Source organism: Pelodiscus sinensis, chromosome 1 (genome assembly GCF_049634645.1).
Source record: "Pelodiscus sinensis isolate JC-2024 chromosome 1, ASM4963464v1, whole genome shotgun sequence".
NCBI classification, from domain to species: Eukaryota; Metazoa; Chordata; order Testudines; family Trionychidae; genus Pelodiscus; species Pelodiscus sinensis.
In genome coordinates, this window is record NC_134711.1 from 90,200,333 (window position 1) to 90,226,180 (window position 25,848).

General features: G+C 44.4%; 1 protein-coding gene across 12 annotated transcripts in view; it reads right to left on the bottom strand.

Moving 5' to 3' along the window:
- Positions 1-25,848, bottom strand: part of TNRC6B (trinucleotide repeat containing adaptor 6B) — a 259,188-nt gene that overhangs the window by 90,529 nt on the left and 142,811 nt on the right. For all 12 annotated transcript variants that reach the window (XM_075912508.1, XM_075912457.1, XM_075912600.1 and 9 more), the window contains 2 exons: positions 15,534-15,621; positions 2,524-2,545 (listed from right to left, as the gene is read on the bottom strand). In XM_075912508.1, coding sequence (XP_075768623.1) covers positions 2,524-2,545; positions 15,534-15,621 — 110 coding nt within the window. The remainder of the gene's footprint in view (positions 1-2,523; positions 2,546-15,533; positions 15,622-25,848) is intronic.

The following is a 25,848-nucleotide window of genomic DNA, read 5'->3' on the forward strand; positions in this document are numbered from 1 at the left end:
GTGGGTTGTGAGTATCAAGGGCTCTGGTATGGTTGGTGTATATATTGTCTCCTCCTTGTTGCAGGTGTCTGAATGCCAAAAGAGCATAATGTGGCCCAGGAATCCTTCACGGGATGGAGGACATAGTTGTTTTTTTGATAAGAGCTTTTTGCCCTCAAATGGCAAATCTTCCATGGACGATTGGATTTCACAAGGGAAGGTAGAGGAATTAAACTAGGAAGCCTGTCTCATAACAACTGCCGTGACTGTTACTCTTGTGCCTGTGTCAACTGCATCTAGGGCAGCTTGAAGGGCAGTCCTCATTATTGCCTAGTCCTCTGTGATGATTGTGCTAAACTGCATCATTTTTGTGTCTAGTATACCATCAATAAAGGTGTTAAACTTTGCGTAATTATCGAAGTCCTATTTACTGAGGAGTGCTGCATAGTTGGCCACTTTTATTTGTAATGTGGCTGAGGTATACACCTTTTTGCCAAGTGTGTCAAGTCTTTTATTATCCTTGTCAGATGGCATGGAATGGTTTTGTTGTTGCTTGTTTCTTTGCTGAGCCACATCAACTACTATGGAGTTTGGTGGTGGATGAGTAAATAACTCTGACTCCTTTGGTAGGACATAATACTTGCAGTCTGCCTTTTTACAGATGGGAGGGATTGAAGCAGGGGTTTCCCAAAGAATTTTGGCAGGTTCCATTATGTCAGAGTTAATAAGCAAGGTGATTTTTTAAGGCGGCAGTAGCCTCCAGGATGTTTGTAAGCTCATGTTGTGTCTCCTGCACTTCCTCCACTGAAATGTTTAGATCAGCTGTGACTCTCTTAAAAAGCTCCTGAACAGGGGTGAAGTCCTCAGCGGTTGACAATGGCAATGGCATGATAGATCAACCCCTCACGGATGGTGAGCTTGTGTCCAGCAATGCATCCGGACCCAAATTGGTAATGATGTTCATCCATTTTGTTCCATTCCCTCTGTATTTGACAGGACTGGGATAGGGGAGAAAGTGCTTTCATAGATGCCTCAAAGAAGATGTGTCAAAGAAGAATGTGTAATTTTAAATGCACTGTAGCAGATGAGGTCAACCACTGGTGGAAGCCATAGCACTGACCTCACCTAACTATGTTAAGATGAAGACTATCTGGTGCTTTGTCTTCATTAGGGTTTTACAGTGAGTTAAGCTAACCCACACTTATTTAACAGTGAGGTAAGTGAACAAACAAAAGCACCACTTTTGGCAGTGACAATACAGCATAAGTCACGCAGAATGCACAGCTACAACAAGGAAATGCTGTCTTTCCTTCTGGAGCAACCCTCACTGTTTGACCCAGGAATAGTGTTTATAAATACTGCAATGATACCTAGCCAAAATGGGCTTGTATCTGAGGACCTCTGAGTAGAGATGAAGTGATAAATGTGTGGGGGACAGCGGGGGGATGAGGGAATCCTAGGGGCGCGCTTGTGCCTTAACAAAACTAAATTCATCGACTTGGGAGATTTCAGAAATAGAATTCCTCTATTCTCCATGTTTTTAGAAATGAAGCAACGTACGCTCAGACATTAAACAGTTTGGGAACAAAGAAAGAATTTGTTACATCCTAACAAGGTAACTAGCTTGGAAAAAGTCAAAAGGTTTCACAAGGCACGTACAGACTCCAAAACCAAGGACACATTTTAGAGCTATAACTACTCCAGTCTCTCTTGTGGACTGAAGTAACAGTAGCACGAGAAGGGGCTATTCTCCCAAACATCGCATAACTGATGTGATCTACTTTTTAAATACAATCAGACACACACTTGTTAGGAAAGCAGTAAAATACAAAACAAGTGTAGGAATTCTTCTAGAACAGAATGTGTTATATCCTATTTTTATCTTTGTATACAGCTCGTGATGGCTTTTCTCACTTTCCTATACAAACTCCATTGCCTAAAAATTATTAGATTTTTTAAAATTTCAATCAAATTACTATTTTTCCTTTTGCATCCCCCACTAAAAAGAGGTAGCAATCAGGTTCAAGTACATTTTAAATCAGGTGAGCAAGTTAAACACTTGGCAAGATGCTTATTCACAATCTTTTCTATTTGACATTCAAGTCTCTGTGCTTTAAACATCTCTTAATTCAGTTCACACAAAGAAAGTATTCCACTCATTTTGGTGTTCCCTCATTAAGAAATTCTTCTCCTCTCACTGACCTTAGTAGTTTGTTTCAGCTAGTGGCTACACTTCTGAAAAGCTGCACTTTTAGGGTTTTCAACATTCACCTAACTCATGAGAGGTCATCACAACTAAGATATTATTTTATTCAAAAAAGCTTTTTTTCCCCTCAAACATTCTGAAGGCTGACTGGAAATGTTCCTACATATTCTCTTCTTGACCACTATAGCTGTTGTTTCTGCTCACTACTCATGCAGAAATGCTTCATCTTAGGACTTGACAGTCTCACTCCCTTATCCAAGAATTTCAGTCAAGGACAAAGGCCTGTTCTGAGTCTAAACAAAACTAGACTCCATGTTTGAACAAATTAAATCTCTTACCTTTGGTTTTTTGATCTGTGACCTGCAAATTAAAACCAAAGAAGTTAATAAACATAATAAATTTTAAGAGGAAAGGGGGTATTTATCCATCATCATCTCTGACACGTATTAGATCCAAACAAACATAAGTAAGAGAAAGACGTTACTTCATTTACGATGATTTGTAAGGTATTTTCCACTGGAACGTTTTAAAGCAGAAGTATGTATTCACTCCAAATATGGCTTTTTAATATCTTTAAAGGAAATCATTACTGTAAATAGCAAAGCATAATGGAAACAAACCTAAAAAATGCCACATGCAACCCCATAACTGAAAACTATTAAGGTGACATCTCATGCTGCCTACAGGGACAACTTTAGTGAAAAGCCCCAACCCATCTCTCTGCAGTCTTTCCCTTCACCTTCCTCCCCTGCCATTTTCTTTTCCCGGGAAAAGACAAGTTCAATCTTATTATCACTGTCACAAATGGGAACTGTAATACCTCTAGCACCATCGGATATCAAAATCCTGTGATTGCTACAAGCTCTGTATAATGGACTTACTGAAGTGAGCCATTATACCAGCCAACTCTCCAATTTTTGTTTTGCTGTATTTTTAAATTCTTTTAGTAGTATAGATTTCTAGTTACAGTAGAACCAAATATGCCACTGGTATGTTCTCCAGAATTCTTTGTATTGTGGCATGTTTTGAACTTGCTGGTCATGAGCTCCTCTACACAATAAGGGAAAACCCCAAGATCATCATGTGTCAGGCTTTGTGCTACCTCTTCTTAAAAGAAATTGCTGAACTAGTCCCTAATTCTGGATGGTACAGTCACAATATAGAATAATAGAACCACTACAAGTAAAGGCAATTTATTGTCTACAGACACCAACATAGCCAGATTTCCTTTGTATGATAAAGAATAAGAAGCACAACCACTCACTTGCTGCTGGAATCATTCCACTTTGGAAAGATGCTCTCTGGGGGCTGGGAAACTGAACATGCCCCAAAATATAAAATGCCACCCCTCCGTGCTCTGTAAAATTTCACTCACATTTATATAATCTCAAAGTCTCACTACACGACAGGCAGCAAAAATATACTTTTTTCATAACAAACCAGATTTTCATTTTCCCCGGGACAGTATTTTTAACTGACTTACTGAGAGTGTTCCATTTCAAAAACAACCAAAATCACCCATCCTTACATTGCCCCAACCTCCATCCCTATACCGCCTTTTTAAATAGGGACATAATCATGACATTTTTACACAAGGAGAGTCAAAAGAAAACACATGAATGCCATATTGCAGTGCTGCTAGATTTACTAAATTTAACCTGGGAGACAATAAATCTTCTTGTAATAAACTTAATCTAACAAAGATGGTCATTCACAGAATCCTAGAAATGTAAGGCTGAAAGCGGTCTTGATAAGGTCATCAGCTCTCAACTACTGTGCTGTGGCAGGACCAAGTATATCTCAATGTCATCCTTGTTCAACCTGCTTTTAAAAACCTCCAATGATTTCTACATTGTCCCTTGGAAGCCTATTCCAGAAGATAACCATCCTTTTAGTTATAAAGATTTTCCTAATACCTAACCCAAATCTTCCTTGCTGCAAATTAAGCTAATTACTTTTTTGCTATCTTCAGGAAACATGGAGAACAATTGATCACTATTCTCTTTAATAACAGCCCTTAACATCTACCTTTTCAACAACTCAGAATTCTAAGCTGTAACTAACATCTGCTTTAGCGGGAAAAATAAATTCCAGCCTCTGCATCAAACCCAACATTGCATCCTTTGTCCTTATGACTTTTCAAAATTTTAGCAAAGAAATATGAAGAGATATATCATTGCATCATATACCTCAATGTATTATCTACCTATCGGAAATTTGGATCACGCACACTAAGAGGGGCTATGTCCAAGAGAGGGAAGGAACCATCTCAGTTTAACAATACTGGACAACCTAGTGGCAAGCCTAAAAGTCAAAAGGCTACAATATTAGCCACCTTGATAGCTTTGATTGAAAACCAAAAATATTTTGCTATGCAAAGCTGCACATGTTATTTGCTTGTAGATTATCTTCTCTCTCATGCCATGAGAAAGATGCATCCCAGGCATGAAAAGAAATGTGACACAACACTGATTTTAAACAACTTCTCAAATGTCTATCAGCACAGATTTTGTGTGTACCAGCCCCACGGGGGACGGTAGAGGTGCCTGAGCACCAGCACAGGCTACCAAGTGCTGGGGGTGAGGACTGAGCCTCAGGGGTCGGGATCCAGGCAAGCTAGCTTAGGTTCCTCACCACTGCCCTAAAATCTACTTACTACATTGTATTCAAATATGCTAATGAACAAAATACAAAAAGCAACTAATCCTTTTTCAGCCAGTCAAGATTTTCTTCTCCCTATCCTCAGAAATCTGCCCCTAAAAATAGTACCGCAGGACTAGCCTCTAGAAGAGAAACAGATGTGTCCCCGCGGGTGCTATGTTCTCGGTGCCTGTGCGTCTTCGCGCCAGCGATCGGAGACTTTTTCCGGCAGTTTCTGCCACGCCACACAGACGCCAGAGCGCCCTCCAGTGCCGTTGGAATCCTAAGGTGCCTGTGCAGCACAGCTCCTCCATTCCTTCTCTACCTGCCCGAGTACGAGGCTCCAAAGCAGGGGAAGGAGGGAGGGTAGTGGAGCACCCATGGGGACACATCTCGAAGAACCACAGTTACTGTACAAGATGAGTAACTCTTTCTTCTTCTTCGAGTGGTCCCCGTGGGTGCTCCACTCTGGGTGACTTCAGAGCGGTTGTCGGCTCACGGAGGTGGGTTTGGAGCTGTGTGGTAGTTACTATGGATAGTACTGCATGTCCCACTGCCATAGAAGATGCAATCGAAGAAGAAAGTGCATAATGTTGCACAAATGTGTGGTCACATGACCAGGTGGTGACATTACAAATTTACTGAAGAGGAACGTTGCTAAGTAAGGCGGTTGTAGAAAACATAGCTCTGGTGGAATGAGCCGTTATGGATTCAGGTAAGTGTTTGTCGTATAAGTTAGAGCAAGTTGGTGATCCACTTTGAAATTCTCTGAGATGAGACTGCCTGTTCTCTAGATCGTTCAGTGTAGGACAAGAACAGCCTAGGAGAGGTTCGCTAAGGCTTAGTTCAATCCACGTAAAATGCTAGTGCCATCTGGCCTGAACTTGGGACAAAAAATGCAGGTAAGTGTATAGGTTCGTTAACATGAAAGGGGGAAGGCACTTTAGGGAGGAACTTCGGGTGGCGTCGGAGTATCACCCTGTCCTTTGTGAATGCCGTGTAAGGAGGGTCAGCCATCAAGGCTGCGAGTTCACTCACCCTCCTGCTGGAGGTTATAGCAACCAGAAAGGACACTTTCATGGACAAAAGGGACCAAGAGCAGGTGGCTAGCGGCTCAAACAGTGACTGTGTCAAACTTTTGAGAACATGGTTGAGATCCCAGACGGGGATCTGCAATCCTTGAAGTTAGCGTTTAGTTAACAGGTTAGCGAGGAAGGAAGCGCCGTTGATAGGGTGATGAAAGGCTGCCATGGCGGCTGCTTGTACTCTGATTGTGCTAAGGGTGGGGCCAGACTGTTTCAGGGATAGTAAGTATTCCAGCAAAGTAAGGAGGAGGGCGGGCGCCAGGCATGTTGTGTGTAGATTGGTATACCAATGAGAGAATCTTTTCCATTTGTATGTTTTCCTTGTGGATTGTCTTCTACTATTGATTAGTATCTCCTTACTGGTTCCGAACAGGCAATCTCAGCATCCTGGAGCCATGAAGGAGCCAGGCATGGAGATGGAGCTTGCGGAGGTCTGGATGGAGAGTCATCCCATGATTCTGTGACAGGTGGTGGTGCTGGAGTGGGAACGGGAACGGATCAGTCTTCGCCATCCTGTGAAGGTAAGGATACCATGTCTGTCTGTGCCAAGCCAGTGCCACCAGAATAACTCGCACCTGGTCCATCCTGATTTTGTTGAGGACTCTGTACAGTAGGGGGAAGGGCGTAAAGATGTAAAGGAGGTGAGTGTTCCATGAGATGGAAAAGGCATCTCCGAGGGAATGTTTCCCCAGGGCTCCTCTGGAGCAATGTAGATGGCACTTTCTGTTGTTCTTTGTGATGAAGAGACCTATGTCTGGTTGTCCCCACTGGAGAAAAAGAGGAATGAGAGCATCTGTGTCTATCTCCCATTCGTGCTGATCGTGGAATGTGCGGCTTAGAGTGTCCGCTGTGACGCTGAGTATCCCTGGGAGATAAGTGGCTACTGGAATGACATGATGTATAAGGCACCAGTTCCAGAACTTGATAGCTTCCGCACACAGGGATAGGGATCGGGCGCCCCTCTGGCAGTTGATGTAGCACATGCACGTGGTGTCTGTCATGATGGTAATCGACTTGTGTGCAAAGTATTGTTTGAAATGGCTCACATCTGACTGCTCGCAGTTCGAGGAAGTTGATATGGAAGGTTTGTTCTGTCAACGACCATTTGCCCTGTGCTGTAACGTTGCCCCGATGGGCTTCCCAACCCATAAGGGAAGTGTCCGTCACAACTGTCAGCGTAGGAGGAGAGCTCTAGACGGGAATGCCTACTAGCATGTTCTGCAGATCTGTCTGCCAGCGGAGAGAATTGAGAATGTGAGGTAGGATAGCCACCATTTTGGAGAGTGGGTCTCTGGAAGGCTTGTCGGATGTTGCCAGCCATGATTGTAGACTTCTCATGTGGAGTCTGGTGAGCCTGACTACATAAATCGTAGAGGCCATATGTCCGAGAATTTTTAGACACTGGTGTACCATCAGGGTAGGAGTTAAACATGCAGTATTGATCAGGTCACGGATGGTAATGAACCTGTGCTTGGGTAGGGTAGCCTTTTCTTCTACCATGTCGAGGTAAGCACCTATGAACTCCAACTTCTGCGTTTGGAAGTAGAGAGGATTTTGCGTGGTTTATATGAAAACCCAGGTTGACCAGAAGGTGCATTGTGGTATTGGTCATGGTCTTGGTTTCTTGGAAAGAGGAAACTTTTATGAAGCAATCGTCCAAGTACAGATACATCATGACTCCTTGATGATGGAGTGCGGCCATTATTACTGCTAGGGTTTTGGAGAAGACCCTTGCAGCGGTTGAGGGGTCAAAGGGGATCGCTTGGTACTGGTAGTGCCAGGTACCCACAGTAAAATGCAGAAAATGTCTGTGAGCAGGATGGATCACGATATGGAAGTTGGCATCCTGGAGGTTGACAGCTGAAAGCCAATCTCCTTGATCGAGTGCTGGGATTATTGTCGCTAAAGTTACCATCTTGAAATGTTGGTAGGCGATATACATGTTGAGTCGCCTCAAATCCAAAATGGGTTGCCATCCTCCACTCTTTTTCTGGGTTAGGAAGTAAGTTGAGTAGAATCCTCGACCTTGGGACTCTGGTGGAACTGGTTCTATGGCACCCCGTTGTAGAAGATGTGAAACCTATTGATCAAGAAGGGTTTTGTGAGATGGGTCCCTGAAAAGGGACAGGATGGGTGGGAGGCAGGGAAGTGAATGGGATAGCACAGCCGTATTGGATCAATTCTACGGCCCATTTGTCTGATGTAATGAGGGCCCATTGGTGGTAGAAGGCCTGGAGAGGGTAGTGGAATTGAAGAATACCGGTTTTCAGTGTTGAAAGAGTGGCTTTCTGGCTCTTGACGTAATTTTCAAATTGCTGCTTATTTGCCAATGGATGTGTAGCAGGGTGTTGTTGCTGTTGGCGTTGAGGCCTATGACACTATAGTCTTTGTCTCTGGCGGGAGTCATATCTCGTATGCTGCCTGAAAGGCTCTCTGGGGCATTGGTAAGGCTGGGACCTGGTCCTCTTAAAGGGGGGAGGGGTGTACATCCCCAGCATTCTGAGGGTAGTCCGAGAGCTTTTCATAGAGTGTAACACTTCATCCGTTTTGGCCGAGAATAAGTTGATCTTGTCACAAGGTAGTTCTTCTACCTTTTGCTGTAGATCTCTTGGAACCGCTGATGCCTATAGCCAGGATAACCTTCGTAGGACAACGGCAGAGGCAGTGATACGAGCCGCAGTGTCCGCTATGTCCATAGTGGACTAAGGCAATTCGGGAGACATTATGGCCCTCCTGCATGATGTTCAGTAGCACTGGCCGCTTGTGTTCGGGGAGGGGTGGAAGAAGGTCCTGCAGTATGGTCATAATCTGCGAGCATCGCAATGTAGTTTGATGCTCTAAGGAGCAAAGTAGCAGAGGTGTAAACTTTACGACCCATGGTGTCAACCTTTTTGCGATCTCTGTCCTGTGGGGTGTTTCCGAAGTTAGGCTGTTTAACCTTATGCCGAGCAGAGTCTACCACTAACGAATTCGGAGGAGGTTGAGTAAAAAGAAAATCCATGTCTTTGGGAGTGATGAAATATTTGAGGTCAGCTCTTCTGTTTGTCGGGGCAATAGAGGCCGGGGTCTGCCAAATGACGTCGGACGGGTCCATGATAGCTTTGTCCATGTGGATCGCTATCCTGGAGGCAGTTGGAGGTTGCAATGTGCGAAGAAGCGGAAAGTACTTCACTTGGACCTCCTGAAGGTCTCATTGTTGTGCCACAGCCACCCTCTTGAACAGGTCTTGGAATTTTTTAGTGTCATCGCCTGGTGGTGGGGCTTCAGTTGTGACTGCATCATCTGGAGATGACGACGAATTATGCAAAGGCAACCTATCTTCGGCTCAGTAACAGAAGCAGTAGAGGATGGCGAAGCCGGTGGTAGCTTAGAAACAGTAGAAGGAGCGCAACGATGATTCTTTTTAGTATGTGGCTCTGAGGATTGCCACTAGGTGGCATATGGTGGTGGTGGGTAGGAGTACTGTTGAGCATACTATGGTGGTGGAGGAGGAGGAGGAGGATATGCATACTGCACTGTGGCAGGTTGCCAAGATGGTGGTCCAGGTGTCGGACTGGAATGTTGGGAGGAAAATCTGCTTCTAGATCCGGTGCCTATTTCGCTTGGGGAACGAGACACCACAGAGGATTGTCAAAACCGCACAGACTGAACAGGAGAGCCTGGTGAAAGCGGTGCTATAAGAGTATGACTCTGCACTGGTGAACAGTGTCGAGTGCGGCCCTCTCGGTGCTGAATGGTGGTGTCTGGATGGTGCCGAGGACGGCATCGGTGCTGAGGATGTTGTAGGTGCCGGGGACACCGTAGGTGCCAAAGGTGATGGCAGCATGGCAATCAGCTCCAGTGCCGAATGTTCTGGCGGCAGATCATCAGTGCAGGGTTTCTTCGGTGCAGGCACCGGTGGCGGTTTAGGATGGTGCTTCAGTGCTGTTCAGTCTGATGTTGGTACGGTCGGAGTGTCACGTACCCCTGGTGCATAGGCTGCGGTGCCATTGGCCTCTGCTTCGGCTCCAAGTGGGCTCTCTTATGAGTCGGCACTGACTTACGTGGTACTGTGCCTGAAGTCCCCGGTCTCTCTCCAGTGCTGACCCGTGCATCTTTCGGTGCCGAGGGTAGCGAGGGAGTTGGGGAAAGACCCGTTCTGGAGGCAGTATGGCTGAAGTGGGTTAGAGGGACGATTTTTAATCTATACCCTTACTCTGTGCCGCTGGTTTAGGAGCTGCGGGAGAGTCCTCAGAAGGGTGAAGGGACTTTTCGTATAGTAGCGTTTTCAGTCTATTGGCTCGGTTATGGTGCGCTCCCATGGTGAGTTTAAGGCAGTGGGAGCACTTTTGCGTCTGGTGTGCCTCTCCTAAGCACTTTATGCAGTTAGAGTGCCCGTCAGACGGGCATGTCATCGCAGCATGCCTCGCATCTCTTAAAGCCGGGCGAGCCGGGCATGAAACACCCGGGGGAAAAGCGGCAGACCGCAACTGAAGAAAAAAATTCATTTATTTAAAACAGACTGGGTAAAGAGAAAAGGGCTAAAATACTTGGATGCTGAGGAAACTAGGGAGTTAAACTGGCTATTTATCTATTTTTAAACAGAAATTAGGAGAACTCAGTGGCTGAGGACAGTAGAGAAGCAACTGAGGAGCCGCACCGCGCAGGCACCTTAGGATTCCAGCGGCACTAGAAGGTGCTCTGGTGCCTGTGCGGCACAGCAGCAATTGCTGGAAAAAGTCTCCGGTCGCCAGTGCGAGGATGCAACAGCACCCATTGGCTACCGAGTGTGGTACCTGCGATGGTGTGGAAAACCCCCAGGGGTTCCAGGAATACCACTCAGGCAGCCAGGCCTGTGGCCACGCTGCCAACTAGAGTCCTGTGTGTGGTACCAGAGGTGTTGGATAAGCAGCTTGCGCTGGGGATACTGAGGCTTGGCCCGAGGCCAGGCTGACAGATTATGCAGTGATGGGCATCAGGAAAGAGGGCTGGCATGAGTGTGGTACCACACACTATTCAGTCACAGACTCCCATGTCCAGGATATGGAGGAACCTGGGCATGGTCCTCCAGTGAATGTGCGTTTTGTGACTGGCTCGGTAGCAGCTGCAGGACTGGTACCGATCAACCAAAACATAGTGTTGCAACGTCAAGTGGAACCACCAGCCCTGTGCTCCTTATGGACGCACTGCAGGGAGTTACGAGCTAGGGAAGGATGTCAGCAGAGTAAGCAATGCCACACCAGAGACCTCTCTCTCGAATGGTACTCAGCCTCAGGGAATACCAGTTCATTCATATTGTGAGATGCACACCTCTGAAGATCTGCACCTAAGTCCCAGGGAGTCCCACCTACTCCTCTCCGTGGTCCTGGGCCCTACCAGGAACCAGGCTGAGCTTCAGGCTCTATGGCTCTGATCCCACAGAGGTGAGATCTTCCAAGTTCCACCAGAGAGGGAACAGTGCACCTCTGTGGAGACTGGGGCAGTGCTGTGGCCGACTTTCCCTTGTACTGCAGTCCCACAACTACCGGTGTGAGTGGCACCAGCATGGACAAGATATCCTTGGCCGCCTACAAGGCCTCCGGCATTGATGGCATCCAGAAATGTTTGACGCCACTGAGACCAAGCTGGCGAGTGAGCAAGGGACCCTCACACTCCAAAGAGGGTTGACTGGTCTACTGAACCCCAGCAGGAGAGCCACCAGTGTTGGTGTTCTGAACCTATCCTTCTTAGGCCCAGGAGACTTGTCACCTTTACTTTGCCTAGGCTTGCGTGGAGCCAATGAGCAGTGCTGTGGTGCTGCGTTGAGTACTGACATGCTGGTGCTCGATGCTGAATCCAAATATTCACGCAAGACAGCTAACGTGGGCTCCATTAGGAGATCCTACAGACTAATTGCCCCTCTCCTTCTTAGAATCATAGAATGCTAGGACTGGAAAGGACCTCGAGAGGTCATCGAGTCTAGTTCCCCACCCTCATGGCAAGACCCAGTATTGTCTAGACCAGGGGTCCCCAGCCTTTTTCGGTCCCCATACCCTCTTGCTTTTAGTAAACCTTCCCGTACCCCCTATGCAATATGAAAGGAAATAAATTCTAGACTCTAGAATCCACAACTTTTTTCACTAACACTATTACTTTTGGAATATTTCAATTAGGATAATCTAGTTATTTACCAAATATTCCCCATGCAGCCTTGACAAGCTTCTCATACCCCCGGGGGTATGCGTACCCCAGGTTGGGAACCTCTGGTCTAGACCATCCTTGATAAACATTTATCTAACCTACTCTTAAATATCTCCAGAGATGGAGATTCCACAACCTCATTAGGCAATTTATTCCAGTGTTTAACCACCCTGGCAGTTAGGAAGTTTTTTCTAATGTCCACCCTAAACCTCCCTTGCTGCAGTTTAAGCCCATTCCTTCTTGTTCTATCCTCAGAGGCTAGGAAGAACAATTTCTCTCTCTCCTCCTCATGACACCCTTTTAGATACCTAAAAACCGCTATTGTGGCCCCTCTCAATCTTCTCTTTTCCAAACTAAACAAGCCCAATTCTTTCAGTCTTCCTTCATAGGTCATGTTCTCTAGACCTTTAATCATTCTTGTTGCTCTTCTCTGGACCTTCTCCAATTTCTCCACATCTTTCTTGAAATGTGGTGCCCAGAACTGGACACAATACTCCAACTGAGGCCTAGTCAGCACAGAGTAGAGCGGAAGAATGACTTCTCGTGTCTTGCTCACAACACACCTGTTAATACATCCTAGAATCGTGTTTGCTTTTTTTGCAACAGTGTCACACTGTTGACTCATATTTAGCTTGTGGTCCACTATAACTCCTAGATCCATTTCTGCCGTACTCCTTCCTAGACGGTCGCTTCCTAGTCTGTATGTGTGAAACTGACTGTTCCTTCCTAAGTGGAGCACTTTGCATTTGTCCTTATTAAACTTCACCCTGTTTACCTCAGACCATTTCTCCAATTTGTCCAGATCATTTTGAATTAGGACCCTACCCTCCAAAGCAGTTGTGACACCTCCCAGCTTGGTGCTATCTGCAAACTTAGTAAGCACATGCTCTATGCCAATATCTAAATCATTGATGAAGATTTTGAACAGAACCGATCCCAAAACAGACCCCTACAGACTCCCACTTGTTATACCTTTTCCAGCAGGATTGTGAACCATTAATAACTACTCTCTGAGAACAATTATCTAGCCAGTTATGCACCCACCTTAAAGTAGCCCCATCTAAGTTGTATTTGCCTAGTTTATTGATAAGAATATCATGAGAGACTGTACCAAATGCCTTACTAAAGTCTAGGAATACCATGTTCACCACATCTCCCTTATCCACAAGACTCGTTAACCTATCAAAGAAAGCTATCAGATTGGTTTGATGTGGTTTGTTCTTTACAAATCCATGCTGGCTGTTCCCTATCACCTTATTATCTTCCAAGTGTTTGCAGAGGATTTCCTTAATTACTTGCTCCATTATCTTTCCTGGCACAGAAGTTAAACTGACTGGTCTGTAGTTTCCTGGGTTGTTCTTATTTCCCTTTTAATAGATGGGAACTATATTTGCCCTCTTCCAGTCTTCCGAGGTAAGAAAGGCCTGAAAGGCTTGCAAAATGCTACACTTATCACTTCTGTGAGTCTCACCTAAGCACAGCAAACAGTTGCAGTGAGGAAGGGGGGTTCACTCACTGGCAAAGGCCTACTACAACTGTGACTTGAAGGCAGGGATGGGGAGAAACAGGGCATGCCCTGGGCTGAGGCAAAGTCCCTATAGGACTAATGAACTATACTAACTAACTAACTAAGAACAGTAAACTGACTAACAATAGAAAATATTTACAGGGAAAACAAAGACCAGCTAGGGAAATGCACAAAAGCTAAGGCTGAGCTGAGCAAGTTCCTCACAGGTGGCTAGATGGAGAAGGCCAGAGGGCAGTATTTGCATGCCACTGTAGGGGCCCTTGAACTTGCTCCCTTATGGGTACTTCAAAGGAAAAAATTTTCAGCACCAGAGCATGTGGCGAGTATACACACCTATGTTGAATTGACATGAGCAATCATTCAAAGAAGAACATGTCAGTTATTTTGTTTTTTATACTCCACTATTAAATAATGATAGGAAAGTGAAATGTTAGATCAACTAAAAAACCCAATCAGATTCAGAATCTCTTGTATTAGTTTTGGAGTAAATCAAATCAGATGTTCTAATAAATTTACTGAAACAAACTTACTGATATTAATACTTTTATATCAATGTAACTGCACTATCTATGAAACCACACTGGAGGTTGCACTATTAACTAAACTATATATGTTCGTAAACTAATGAAAGTAAATTGGTGCAACAATTATATTCAGACAATCCTTTAATGGGCCAAAGCGAACCTGATATGGAAGAATCTCAGTAAGAAATCACACTGCATAACTGAAACGATACCAGATGAAGTACTCAGTGACACGATTAGGCTTTCTTTGGCCTTACAAGAACGGATAGTAGTTAGGAATCCTCGTAATGCTTTCTACTCCCGATTTAAGTAGATGTTTATTAATACAAACATGTAAATGTTTCATGCAGACCCCTTCTATGTTACAATTTTTGTCAATTCCTGAAAGAGTTTGCTAGACTTTTTGAAAGCCATTTCAGGTAACACTGTTTCATTAGCAGACTATCAGCTCAAAAATCACTAGCTGGCCATAAAAGACCATTTTCAACAACTGTTTACCATGTGCCCCCCTTCACCCAAACCACACATTACTCAGACTGAAGGTTCAGCAAAAGATGAATCATGGAAGGGGCTTTACTATTAAATACCAATTTATTCCTTTGCTTTTATGCCCCCTCAAAATAAAAAATCCACTACCTTTCCTCTCTCAAATGTAAGTTTTCAGTTGACACTCAATTTCACTGCAGAAAGTGATAAGCATGCCCCACAATACTGCTATATAGCGTCACAAAAACAGTTAATCTCCTCCTCCCACCAGTCCTCTAAAAATAACAGAAGAAATCCCAACCACATCATACAATTAAACTTTAAGCAAACTAAGGGTACGTCTAGACTACATGCCTCTGTCGCCAGAGGCATGTAGATTAGGCTACCAAACACAGTAAAATGAAGCGGCGTTTTAAATAATCGCCGCTTCATTTAAATTTACATGGCTGCCGCGCTGAGCCGACAAACAGCTGATGAGCTGTTTGTCGGCTCAGCGCGATAGTCTGGACGCTCCCCTGCTGACATCAAAGGTATTTGTCGACCACCCAGGTAAACCTCCTGGGATGAGGTTTACTTGAGTGGTCGACAAATACCTTTGATGTCGACACCCGCGTATCCAGACTATCGCGCTGAGCCGACAAACAGCTGATGAGCTGTTTGTCGGCTCAGCGTGGCAGCCATGTAAATTTAAATGAAGTGGCGATTATTTAAATCGCCGCTTCATTTTACTATGTCTGGTAGCCAAATCTACATGCCTCTGGCGACAGAGGCATGTAGTCTAGACATACCCCAAGAGAGAGAAGAATCCTCAATGAGACATTGCCACACTTCACACAATGAACTATTTTCACAGACTCAGTAAGGAAGCAAACAAGATTCTCTATGTTCAACAATTGGAGAAGGAAGACTTAAAACATCAAACCTACCTTCTGAGTAGATTCCTTCTTTTTCTTATCCTCCTTCTTCCTTTTCTTGTCTTCCATTAACTGTTCTTCCCTTTCTTGCTCCTTCTCTCTGTCAAAACCAAATAATTTATCAGAACAGTCAAACTGTGTGCACGTACTCATTCTCTCTACCCATTGCTTTGCAAAGGAAAGTGAGCTGAAATAAGACTTAGATCTCTTTCTACTCTAATCTGACAGATAAGAGAAAATGGACTAATTATTTTAGCCAACTCAGAAACTGCTTGTGGGAGTTTATATCAAACCCACATTGTAATTTGTATTTGGTAGCTTAATATGGTCCCAATCCTACAACTTGTAATGATGTAAAGACCCCTGAGAGAATGAGAAACTCCCATTCAAGTTAAACCCTATATAATTAAGTGCATGCCTGCCAACAGCCCTAGGATTTTTATATGCTCATGAAATTGGGCTGTACCATTATTTCCTGAACAATCCTGTACATTTTTTCCCTGACAAAACAGGACAAAAATGTAATTTCAATATATAATGGTTTGGTCTTATATAATATTTATCTTTACAAGTAGAAGATTGTTCCCTTACTTGTAATTATGTCACCTGTGAGCTATTAGTTGTATCATATCAAATCTATCATATGTAATCATATCATTTTATACACAGAAGTTTAATTTCCAAGATAGTGCACCACTTAAGAGTATTTTTTATGAGGAAACTTACATTAAAAATGACTTTCCAGGGAATTTTTTCATAGGCATTTATTTTTCCAAAAATGCTCTTAGGCAGATTCTGCCGTTGTCATGCTATCATCTTTGTTGCTATGCTTTCTATTAAATATGAATGTGCCAGAAGGTGATTGGTTAGTTCATCACATCTATGCTATAGGGTGAACTGTTTCTATGGTGAATCACATTTTCATCTGATTGGCTATCTACATTCCACTCCAAGGGAATTTGGACCAACAAGATTTCAATTCACTTGGAATAATTTTATTCTACCAGGTGGAATTTAGGACAACTAAGGTACAAAAAAATCTAATGACTGATTAGGGCAGGAGGGCTTTAGGGGTGGGAGAGAAGGACAGGTATCCTATACATTTTGAAGACAGTAGCTTACAAATGAAATCTACCCTGTTTCTTCATGAGGATATAGATTCAAGTGGCAGATACACACTGACAAAGTATTCAGACTTTTAGCTTAGATGAACGCACAGCACCATCAGCATTATAAAGCTTTGAGATGTAAAACAGTTAATACATAGATGTGTTTACATTTGTGGTGTCCAACACGCTAGCCACATGTGGCTATTTGGCCAATTGAGTGTGACTAGTTGGCTTGAACAATGTAGCTATTTGGTCAGTTAAGTCTGGCTAGTACGCTACAGCTGTAGTCACTATAGTCGCTACTGCTTCAGAATTGATTGGACACCACGGGTTTACGTTGTACTGGAATAGGCAAAAGACATACTGCTGTTGACTGAAGTATAAGACTTTAGAAATAAAACTCAAGCTTACTATAACATAGGACTATAAATTGCATAAAATAAAGCGCATTCTCTCATGAACAGGTTTTAACAAGTTTAATGAATATCTACAGGTTGGACCTCCCTGATCCAGCACCTTTAGAACCTGACTGGTTTCAGATGAGGGATTTTGCTGGACCAGAGGTCGCAATTTTTGGACCCCTGCCAATGGCCCTCCTGGCCCAGCTCCTTGTCTCCCAGCTGGCTCCCCACCTCTTGCCGGCCCTGCCTACCCACTGAGCAGCCATCACTGCCATAGCTCCACCAGCTAGCCCACTGCTGAGGCTCCAGGCAGCCACAGGCACCGCACACTGGAGCTTCCTGAGCAGCCGCACATGTCATGCTGGGGCTCCCTGAGCATCCTCACACATTGCATGCTGGGTCTCCCAACGCCACTGGGCAGCCCCACTGCCATGCACTAGGTGGCCCTGGTGTCAGCTCCCTGGGGGCAGTCCACTGCCCTGTCGGCCCCACAGGGATCCTTACTGATGGCTCTCCACCAAGACTCTCTGGTCCTGTAACATCCATGCCGAACCATGATACTACTCATCCTGATTCCTCTGATACTAAGTTCATAAGTAGCTCTGCTGCAATTATGATGTCCTAAGTACACTGATCACAGTGTAGGAGAAAAGTCTGGGTTCCATGAACCCAGATGCTGGTGTGTACAGCGAGGACTGTCACAGTTTCAAATGACGTGAAAGCAAGCCAGAAGCCAGGAGGGCTGTGAAGCAAAGAGGTGGTTGATGGGACGTTTTTCACATTCCCAAAATGCGCTACATTGTGCGATCCCATAGTGCCTAGTGACTGAAGGTGATGCCAGGCACTGTGGGATGCATACCCACACATTGCTTTGCTCTTTCTGTCAACAGGGAAGCTAACAATGTGGCCATGATATACCAACAGAATGTGGCACTGTAAACGTCATTTGGTGACTTTTGAATGTCAACAGTACTTTTGTCACCAAAAATTTCTAGTGTAGACATAGCCTTAGTCTTTATTACCACACTAATGTGTGCAGAGGCATTTGTGTAATCAATCTCCAAATTTGCACATATAAAATTAGAAACCACTTTATGAAACATTCTGCCTACTGTTTTCTGAAACTTGTTACAGTAAACTTCCGATAATCCGGCACCTTTAGGACCCAGGGGGTGCCGGATTATCAGATATGCCGGACTATCGGAAGGGGGGGCTACAAGGAGGTCTAGGGTGGTGTGTGGGGGGGTATGCCATCCCAGACCCCTCATAGCCCCCCACTTCCAATAGTCCGGCTCTGCCCCAGGCGTCCCCGATTCAGCCGCTGCTGGTCAGTTTCAGCAGCGGCTGAATCGGTACGACTGGGGCAGAGCAGCTGGGGTGCTGCCGGGTTGGTCTTGCAGCGCCAAGTGGCAGCGCTACCGGACCAACTGGGCCACACCCCAGCTGCTCTGCCCCAGGAGTCCCCAAGTCAGCCGCTGCTGAAACTGACCAGAGGCTGATTTTGGGAAGCCTGGTGAAGAGCAGCTCTGCCTCGGGCTTCCCGGAGTCAGCCGCTGGTCAGTTTCAGTGGCAGCTGAATCGGGGACAGCTGGGGTGCTGCCAGGTTGGTCCCGCAGTGCCAAGGTGCAGTGCTACAGGACCTACCGGCAGCACTCCAGCTGCTCTGCCCTGGACTTCCCTGATTCAGCCGCTGGTCAATTTCAGCAGCGGCTGAATCGGGGAAGCCGGGGGCAGAGCAGCTCCAATGGTCCGGCTGCCCGAAGCACTTCCAGGTTCCTGATGGTACCGGACCATCAGGAGTGCCGGACCATCAGATGCCAGACCAATGGAGTTTTACTGTATATACAAGGAGTTGAAGGAGCATTTTTTGCACATCCAAGGCATAAGGGTTCCAGGGAGATTAACGGAACAGACAGGTCTCCTAGTCTCAAGATGTCCTGCTGAAAAAAATACCTGGGATCTCTAGTTCCACCATCCTTCTATCTATCTGCAAATGGAGTGCAAACAGACTGGTAGGTCCCCATTTCACTGAATTCAAAGCAAGCATTCCCTGTCATGTTAAACAGCTTGCTTTATACCCCCACAGTCTAATAGTTTATAGACCAGTTCTGGCTCCCTCCTTTGCACTATAAAATGCCAAAGTAAACTTCCCAGTTCTCTGCCATGGTAATGAAAAAAGATCACAACATTCCTCAGTTGTACTGACAAGCATATGATGGAGAAGAAGGGGAATGCCTATTCTATACTTTCATGGAATTAAGAGTAAAACCTAATCACTTTTTTTTGCTTGAACCTGTATTTGTAAGCAAAATATAAATCAAACTCTACTCTGATACTCAGATTTTTAGCTATTAAAAACAATTAGTTTTTTCTTTCATGCTATTAAGACATTTTAAAACCATGTAGTACCAATTATGCTTTCTGATTTATATGTGTAGGTTATAAATAGTTTAATGAAAAACAATTATTTCTAGTAGTATTTGCAAGATGTTAAAGAATTATATAAGATTTGCTGCAAGAGACACTAAAAACATAATTCAATTACAACCACTTGTGTGTCAAAAACACCAGGGTTAGCCATAGCAGGCAGCTTATTCTAATATCATGCTATGTGGATAAGTTTCTCTTTTAATATAGTTTCCCTCCTTTTGAAAGTGTACAGGCAAGCAAGGATTAAAGGTGTAGGGAAGAAAAATCAGGACAAGAATTCTGTGCAGTTAGGCACATAAAGCTGAAGATAGTTTACAACAGTCTGTAAGCAAAACTTAAGCTATAAAACAGTGGTGATGAAGACTATCAATTGAAGACCTAGCTGTGGCTATCTGCTTTCATGATGATATGCAGCAGGGAAGGTGATTATAAAAGATGCCTTCAGGAGTGCACAGGAAAAGTAAAGGAATTATTAGTGTTAAGACAGAAAACCTCCTGAATCACTTAACCGATCATTCTATGAAACACCGTACAAGGACTGTACTTATCAAAACACACTGCTGCCTTTTAAGCCAGCTCCCCCCAGCACTAGCTCCTACTTCTCCCCTCCCTACCCCACCTCCAATGGACAGCAAGGGAGGGATGTGAGTAGTTAACTCGACTACCCTTTTACGTCCCTACTGGGACGTAGGAATGTGACTAAGTTGACTATCCGATAAGCATATGCTTATCGGCAGGGCTCGCCAAGCCACAGTGAGCTCTGCTCACCAGCCGCGCTGTCCGGTGTTCTGTGCATGCGCAGATCACCCGAACCCGGCTCTTCCAGGATGTAATCTACTTGCCACGGGTGAGCAGATTACATAGATTGTGGAGCTCTGCTTATCGAATAGTCAAGTCAACTAGTTGCCTCTCCCCCCCCCCCACTGCCTCTATCAGAGAGGCAGCAAGGTGGGGAGCGTAAAAGCTGGTTCCCTGCAGCACCATCTGGGGGGGGAGGACGGGGGCACAGTGGGAAACTGGTGATGCATCGCCTTTGAAATGCAGCAAGAGTGGCGCTCTTGCTACATTTCAAAAGCAGAAACGCTGCGGGGAGCACAGGGTCAGCGGGAGAGTCCACTGGCCCCATGCACGCTTTGCTTTTGAAATGGACAAGAGCCCCAGGGGGCTTTTGCACATTTCAAAATCAGGAACTGTGAGGCAAGCAGTGGACTGCTTGTGTCCCTCGCTGGCCCTGTGCTCCCCACAGCGCTTCCACCTTTGAAGTGTAGCAAGAGCCAGCAGGGTGCCCTTACTGACGAATCGAATAGTCGATGCCAACTACATCGACTATCATCAACCAATCAAAATCAAAATTTAATATCCTTGCTGAGAAGCAGCATATATTTACGTAAAGAAAAGTAAGCTTGCCAACTGGTCTACAACTACTTTATATTATTTTGGTAAGAGCTTCTAAACTATCTAATAATAAAGAATGGCCCAGATTTTCAAAAGCAATTACAGTGTGTAAACACCCATCTTCTGAAATTCAGACTTTACTAATATGTAACAAGTTTGGCACCCAAAATCATTTAACTGTTTGGAAAATTCTGGCTTTTATTAGATTAAGCAAAAAAAAAAAAATCTGTATTTTTATTTCTCAGAAATCTGTATGTACCAAAGATTCCTTATTGTTGAAGCCACAATGCCTGACACACAAAAATATCATATAAGCTTTCTGAATGAAGTTTCAAGTCCCCTAACTCAAGGCAGAAAAAAATTGTAAAATGTCATGTCAGATTTTCTGATCAATAAACAGGGTATAGGTAAAATGATGTATTTTGATCACTATATAAAAAGAAGCTACATAGTCTATTTTTGAAGTGAAAAACATGAGGAAAAATATGTACAAGATGGAAGATAAACATTACAATAAATAAGCAAGAAAAGTGGATTTCTAGGGAGTTCAGAAATAGATGCTTAGTAGAGTGCTAGGCAACACTCACAACTGCATGAAGCAAGCTCTGCACATTTGCCCTGCAGATCCTAAAAAAAGCAAGCTATTTGGATTTCTGGAGTTCTTCCTGAATATAGTTTTTCCCACAGCATATCTTCCCTACAGATTTAACTTCAATTATCTAAACTCCAGTAAGAGCAGCTACAATGCAAAAACACCTCAGAAGCTGGGATGCCAATGCTGGTGCTGCATGGATTCATGAGCAGTGTTAAGACTAGCGGGGGGGGGGGGGGAGGGGGGGAACATCCCATGGTTATCTACACTGCAGTAAGCTGAATCATTTCATGAATTTTTTTCCTGTATTGTGGGAGAACTTGTTTACCATTTCTGGACACAGAAGGAAGGTGCTGGAGCACTCAAATGAAGCAGTCCCACATTCATACTGCAGAGTGGTCGTGCCCATAGAATCAAAGAAGATTAGGGTTGGAAGAGACCTCTAGCCTGCTCAAAGCAGGACCAATTCCAATTAAATCATTCTAGCCAGGGGTTTGTCAAGCCTGACCTTAAAAACCTCTAAGGATAGAGATTCCATCACCTCTCTAGACAATTTATTCCAGTGCTGCTTCATCCTCCTACTGAAATGGTTTTTCCTGATTTCCAATCTAGACCTCTCAGTCTGCAACTTGAGACCACTGCTTCTTGTTCTGTTATCTGTCAACACTGAGAATAGCCTGGCTCCATCCTATTTGGCACCCCCCTTCAGGTAGCTAAAGGCTATCAAAATCCTCCTTCATTCTTCTCTAGACTAAATAAGCCCAGTTCCCTCAGCCTCTTTCATATGTCATGTGCTTTAGCCCCCTCATTATTTTTGTTGCCCTCCGCTGGACTCTCTCCAATTTGTCCACATCCTTTCTGTAGTGGAGGACCCAAAACTGGATGCAGTACTCCAGATGTGGCCTCAGAGGGGAATAATCACTTTCCATGATCTGCTGGCATTGCTCCTACTAATGCAGCCCAATATACCATTAGCCTTCTTGGCAACAAGGGCACACTGTTAACTCACAACCAGCTTCTTATCTATTGTAATCCCCAGGTCCTTTTCTGCACCACTACTAATTAGATAGTCAGTTCTCTGCCTATAGCTGTTAGGGTTGCCAGATGGTTTAACCAAAAATACCGATCCCTGCCCCCCCAAAAAAACACCAGGGAAAAAATTCTATTGAGGGAAAAAGGGGAGGGGGACCAAAGTTGAGGAAAAAAGGGGGGGCTCCGAGAGTTAAGTAAAAATAAAATAAAACTGCATGACCCCTTTCAGAGTGTGTGCAGAGTCAGAATAGGGATAGGAACAGGGGAGCGGTTGAGCACTAAGACCCAGGAAAGGCATTCCCCCCCCTTCTCCCTGGTCTTTAGGCTTTTTGCGGGTGGCTATTCTGTTTTCGTGATCAAGCCAAAATGCAGCTTCCCTGCAAAACCAGGTAAGCAGGGTGTCCGGGGGCGGGGACTGGTGGTGTCGGGGGCCTGGGGAGGTAGGAGGCTGGGAGCTGGGCCCAGTTGCCGAGCGTGTTGTAGGGTTGCCAGGTGTCCGGTATTTTCGCCTCCTGGCCGGAGGGGGTGGGGAAAAATCTGAAAATACCAGACATTTTAGGTGCCCAGTATTTTCTGAATTTTTTTTTTTTTTTAACCAAACAGGAGGCAAAAATACCAGACTGTTCGGGTCAGTATCAGACACCTGGCAACCCTAATAGCTGTTCATGGAATTATTCTATCCTAAGTGCAACACACTGCACTTGTCCTTGTTGAACTTCATCAGATTTCTTTTGGATGAATCCTCCAATTTGTCTAGGTTACTCAGAACCCTATCTCTATCCTCCAGCATCTCTCTCTCCCCTCAACTTAGTATCATCTGCTTGCTGAGGGTGCAATCCATCCAATCATCAATGAAGATGCTAAACAAAAGTGGCCCTAGGACTGACCCTTGGGGCACTCCACTTGATACCAGCTATCAGCTAGATGTCAAACCACTCAACACTACCTGACAATCTAGCCAGCTTTCTATCCCTCTTATAGTTCAGTCCATTCATCCAATCCATACTACTTTAACTTGCTGGAAAGAATACTGTGAGAGGCAGTATCAAAAGCTTTGCCAAAGTCAAGGTATATCATGTCCACCACTTTTCCCATACCGATAGAGCCAGTTATCTTATCATAGAAAGCCATCAGGTTGGTCAGGCATAACTTGCCCTTGGCGAATCCACACCATCTGTTTCTGATCAGATGACCATCTTCTCCTCTGAGTGTTTCAAAATGTATTCCTTGAGGATCTGCTCCATGATTTTTCCATGGATTGAGGTGAGACTGACCTATCTGTAGTCTCCTGTATGCTCCTTCTTCCCTTTTAAAGGATAGACACTATCTATGACTTTTTCCAATCATCCAGGACCTCCTCCAATCATCAAGATTTTTCAAAGAAAATGGCCCATGACTCTTTAATTACATCAGCCAACTCTCTTAGCACCCTGGATGCATTAGATCTGGCCCCATGGACATGTGCATGTCCATGTTAGCTGCTGATGAGATGTGCTAACTCAGGCTTTAGCCTATACATCTCTGACAGGCCAGACAACTCAAGTTAAAACACTATTCCACGTTTGTGTATACAGACAGGACTTACTTGAGTTACAGGTAACATCTGTGCAGTGAAGTGATCTCTGATAGTGCCAAAAAATCAATGGGAAATACGAGACAACTGGAAACAGGCCATCATTTTCAAACCTAATGAACTCAACATACTTGGGTACCTAAATAAAAGTGGCTGTATTTTAGAGATGTCAAGCACCCAGAACTTCCAATCAATTCTGCCAGAACAACTACGAGGTAACTCAGCAGCTCTGAAAAATCCATTTTAAAAATAATGAACTTTAGGCAGATAAATAACCCATTTAAGAAATCTGATCTTGAAAATCAAAGTGTATGTCTACACAGGAATAAATATCCTCATGAGGTTCAGGTTCCAGGGCTAAGAAATAGGTGTGCAGATACTCAGGCTTTGACTAGAGCCCAAGTTCCGGGACCCTATGAGGAGGAGAGTCCCACAGAGCCCAAAAGTTTACACAGTGAATTTTAGCCCTGAATCAGCAGCCCTGTGTCAGCTACAGTCATTTATCCCTGCATAGACAAACCCCAAGAGATTTAAAAGGAACTTCATTACCATAAATTAGAGTATATAACCCACAGTTTTTCCTGATGAGTAAAAAAAGTTTTAGATAACCCGCAGACATGTATGACCCACAGGTTATATATGCTACTTTAAGGTAATTGCACATACCCGCTGCCAGCAGGGGGGAACATAGAGAGCAGCACAAGCAAGCTGGCCGGCCTGCAGGAAGGGAGCCGCACTCGCGCCCAGGCTCCGCACAGCCATAACCAAGTGCAACCCACCCTCCTCTGGGAGGGGGAAACAGACCGCGCAGCGCAGGCGAGCTAGCCGGCCTGCCTGCAGCAAGGGAGCTGCGCCCAGGCTCTGCACAGCAACAGCCAGGCACAACCCACCCTCCTCCGGGCAGGGGGAATGGAGACGACAGCGCAGGCAAGTAAAAATAAACTTGTATTCCCCGCGGACATGTATACCCCATGGTGGGGTGGGGTGAAGGGGGGAAGGGTTTGTATAACTCCCAAGTTATATACACTGAAAGACGGTAATTGTCTAAAGACCATGTTTAAATCTCTTAACACTGCAGACTCTTTCAGATGTGTTATGCAGCACTCTCATAAATAAGCCTGAGAACTAAACACTGCACATAAATTTAAGGCAAACAACAGACTAATATGAAAGTAGTTTAAAGACCAGACCCATTAAAGGTGCTAAACAATTTTTTCAGGACAAATGAAGTGCAATATTTAAAATATATCAGATAACCTTCAGCATGAAAAAGGTTTAAATGAATCCTTTAACTCAATGTGAGCATGTCCAAGCCCCCCCATAAACAAACAAATAAATACATAAAAATTAAGCATTCAAATAACTTTTTGTCAGTTAGAAACAGCATATTAGAGGGAACACGTCATCCAGATACATGAGTAACTGGAGTCTGAAAAAGCAATGAGTAAATCTGTGGTTCAATTGCACTATTCCTGCTTTGAATGTACAGTGAGCCACCTAAAGTAACTTAAGGTCAAAATCATACCATGGTACTAGCTCAATACAGCTGACACAACAAAGCCAGTAATTAGAAGCAGAGTATGAATTTATATAATACAATCCCAGTGCCAGGGGGAGTAAAATGGACACACTCCATTTAAATAATATTCTCTACCAATATAAATAAAACTATATTTGTACTACTTTTACTGGATATTTTAATAGTGTTTAAAATTATCATCAGTGTTTTCCAAAGCAAATGTTCTTAGTCAAGCAGCCAGTGTAGCCTGTTTTCTTGGCTGAAAACCAAAGCAAC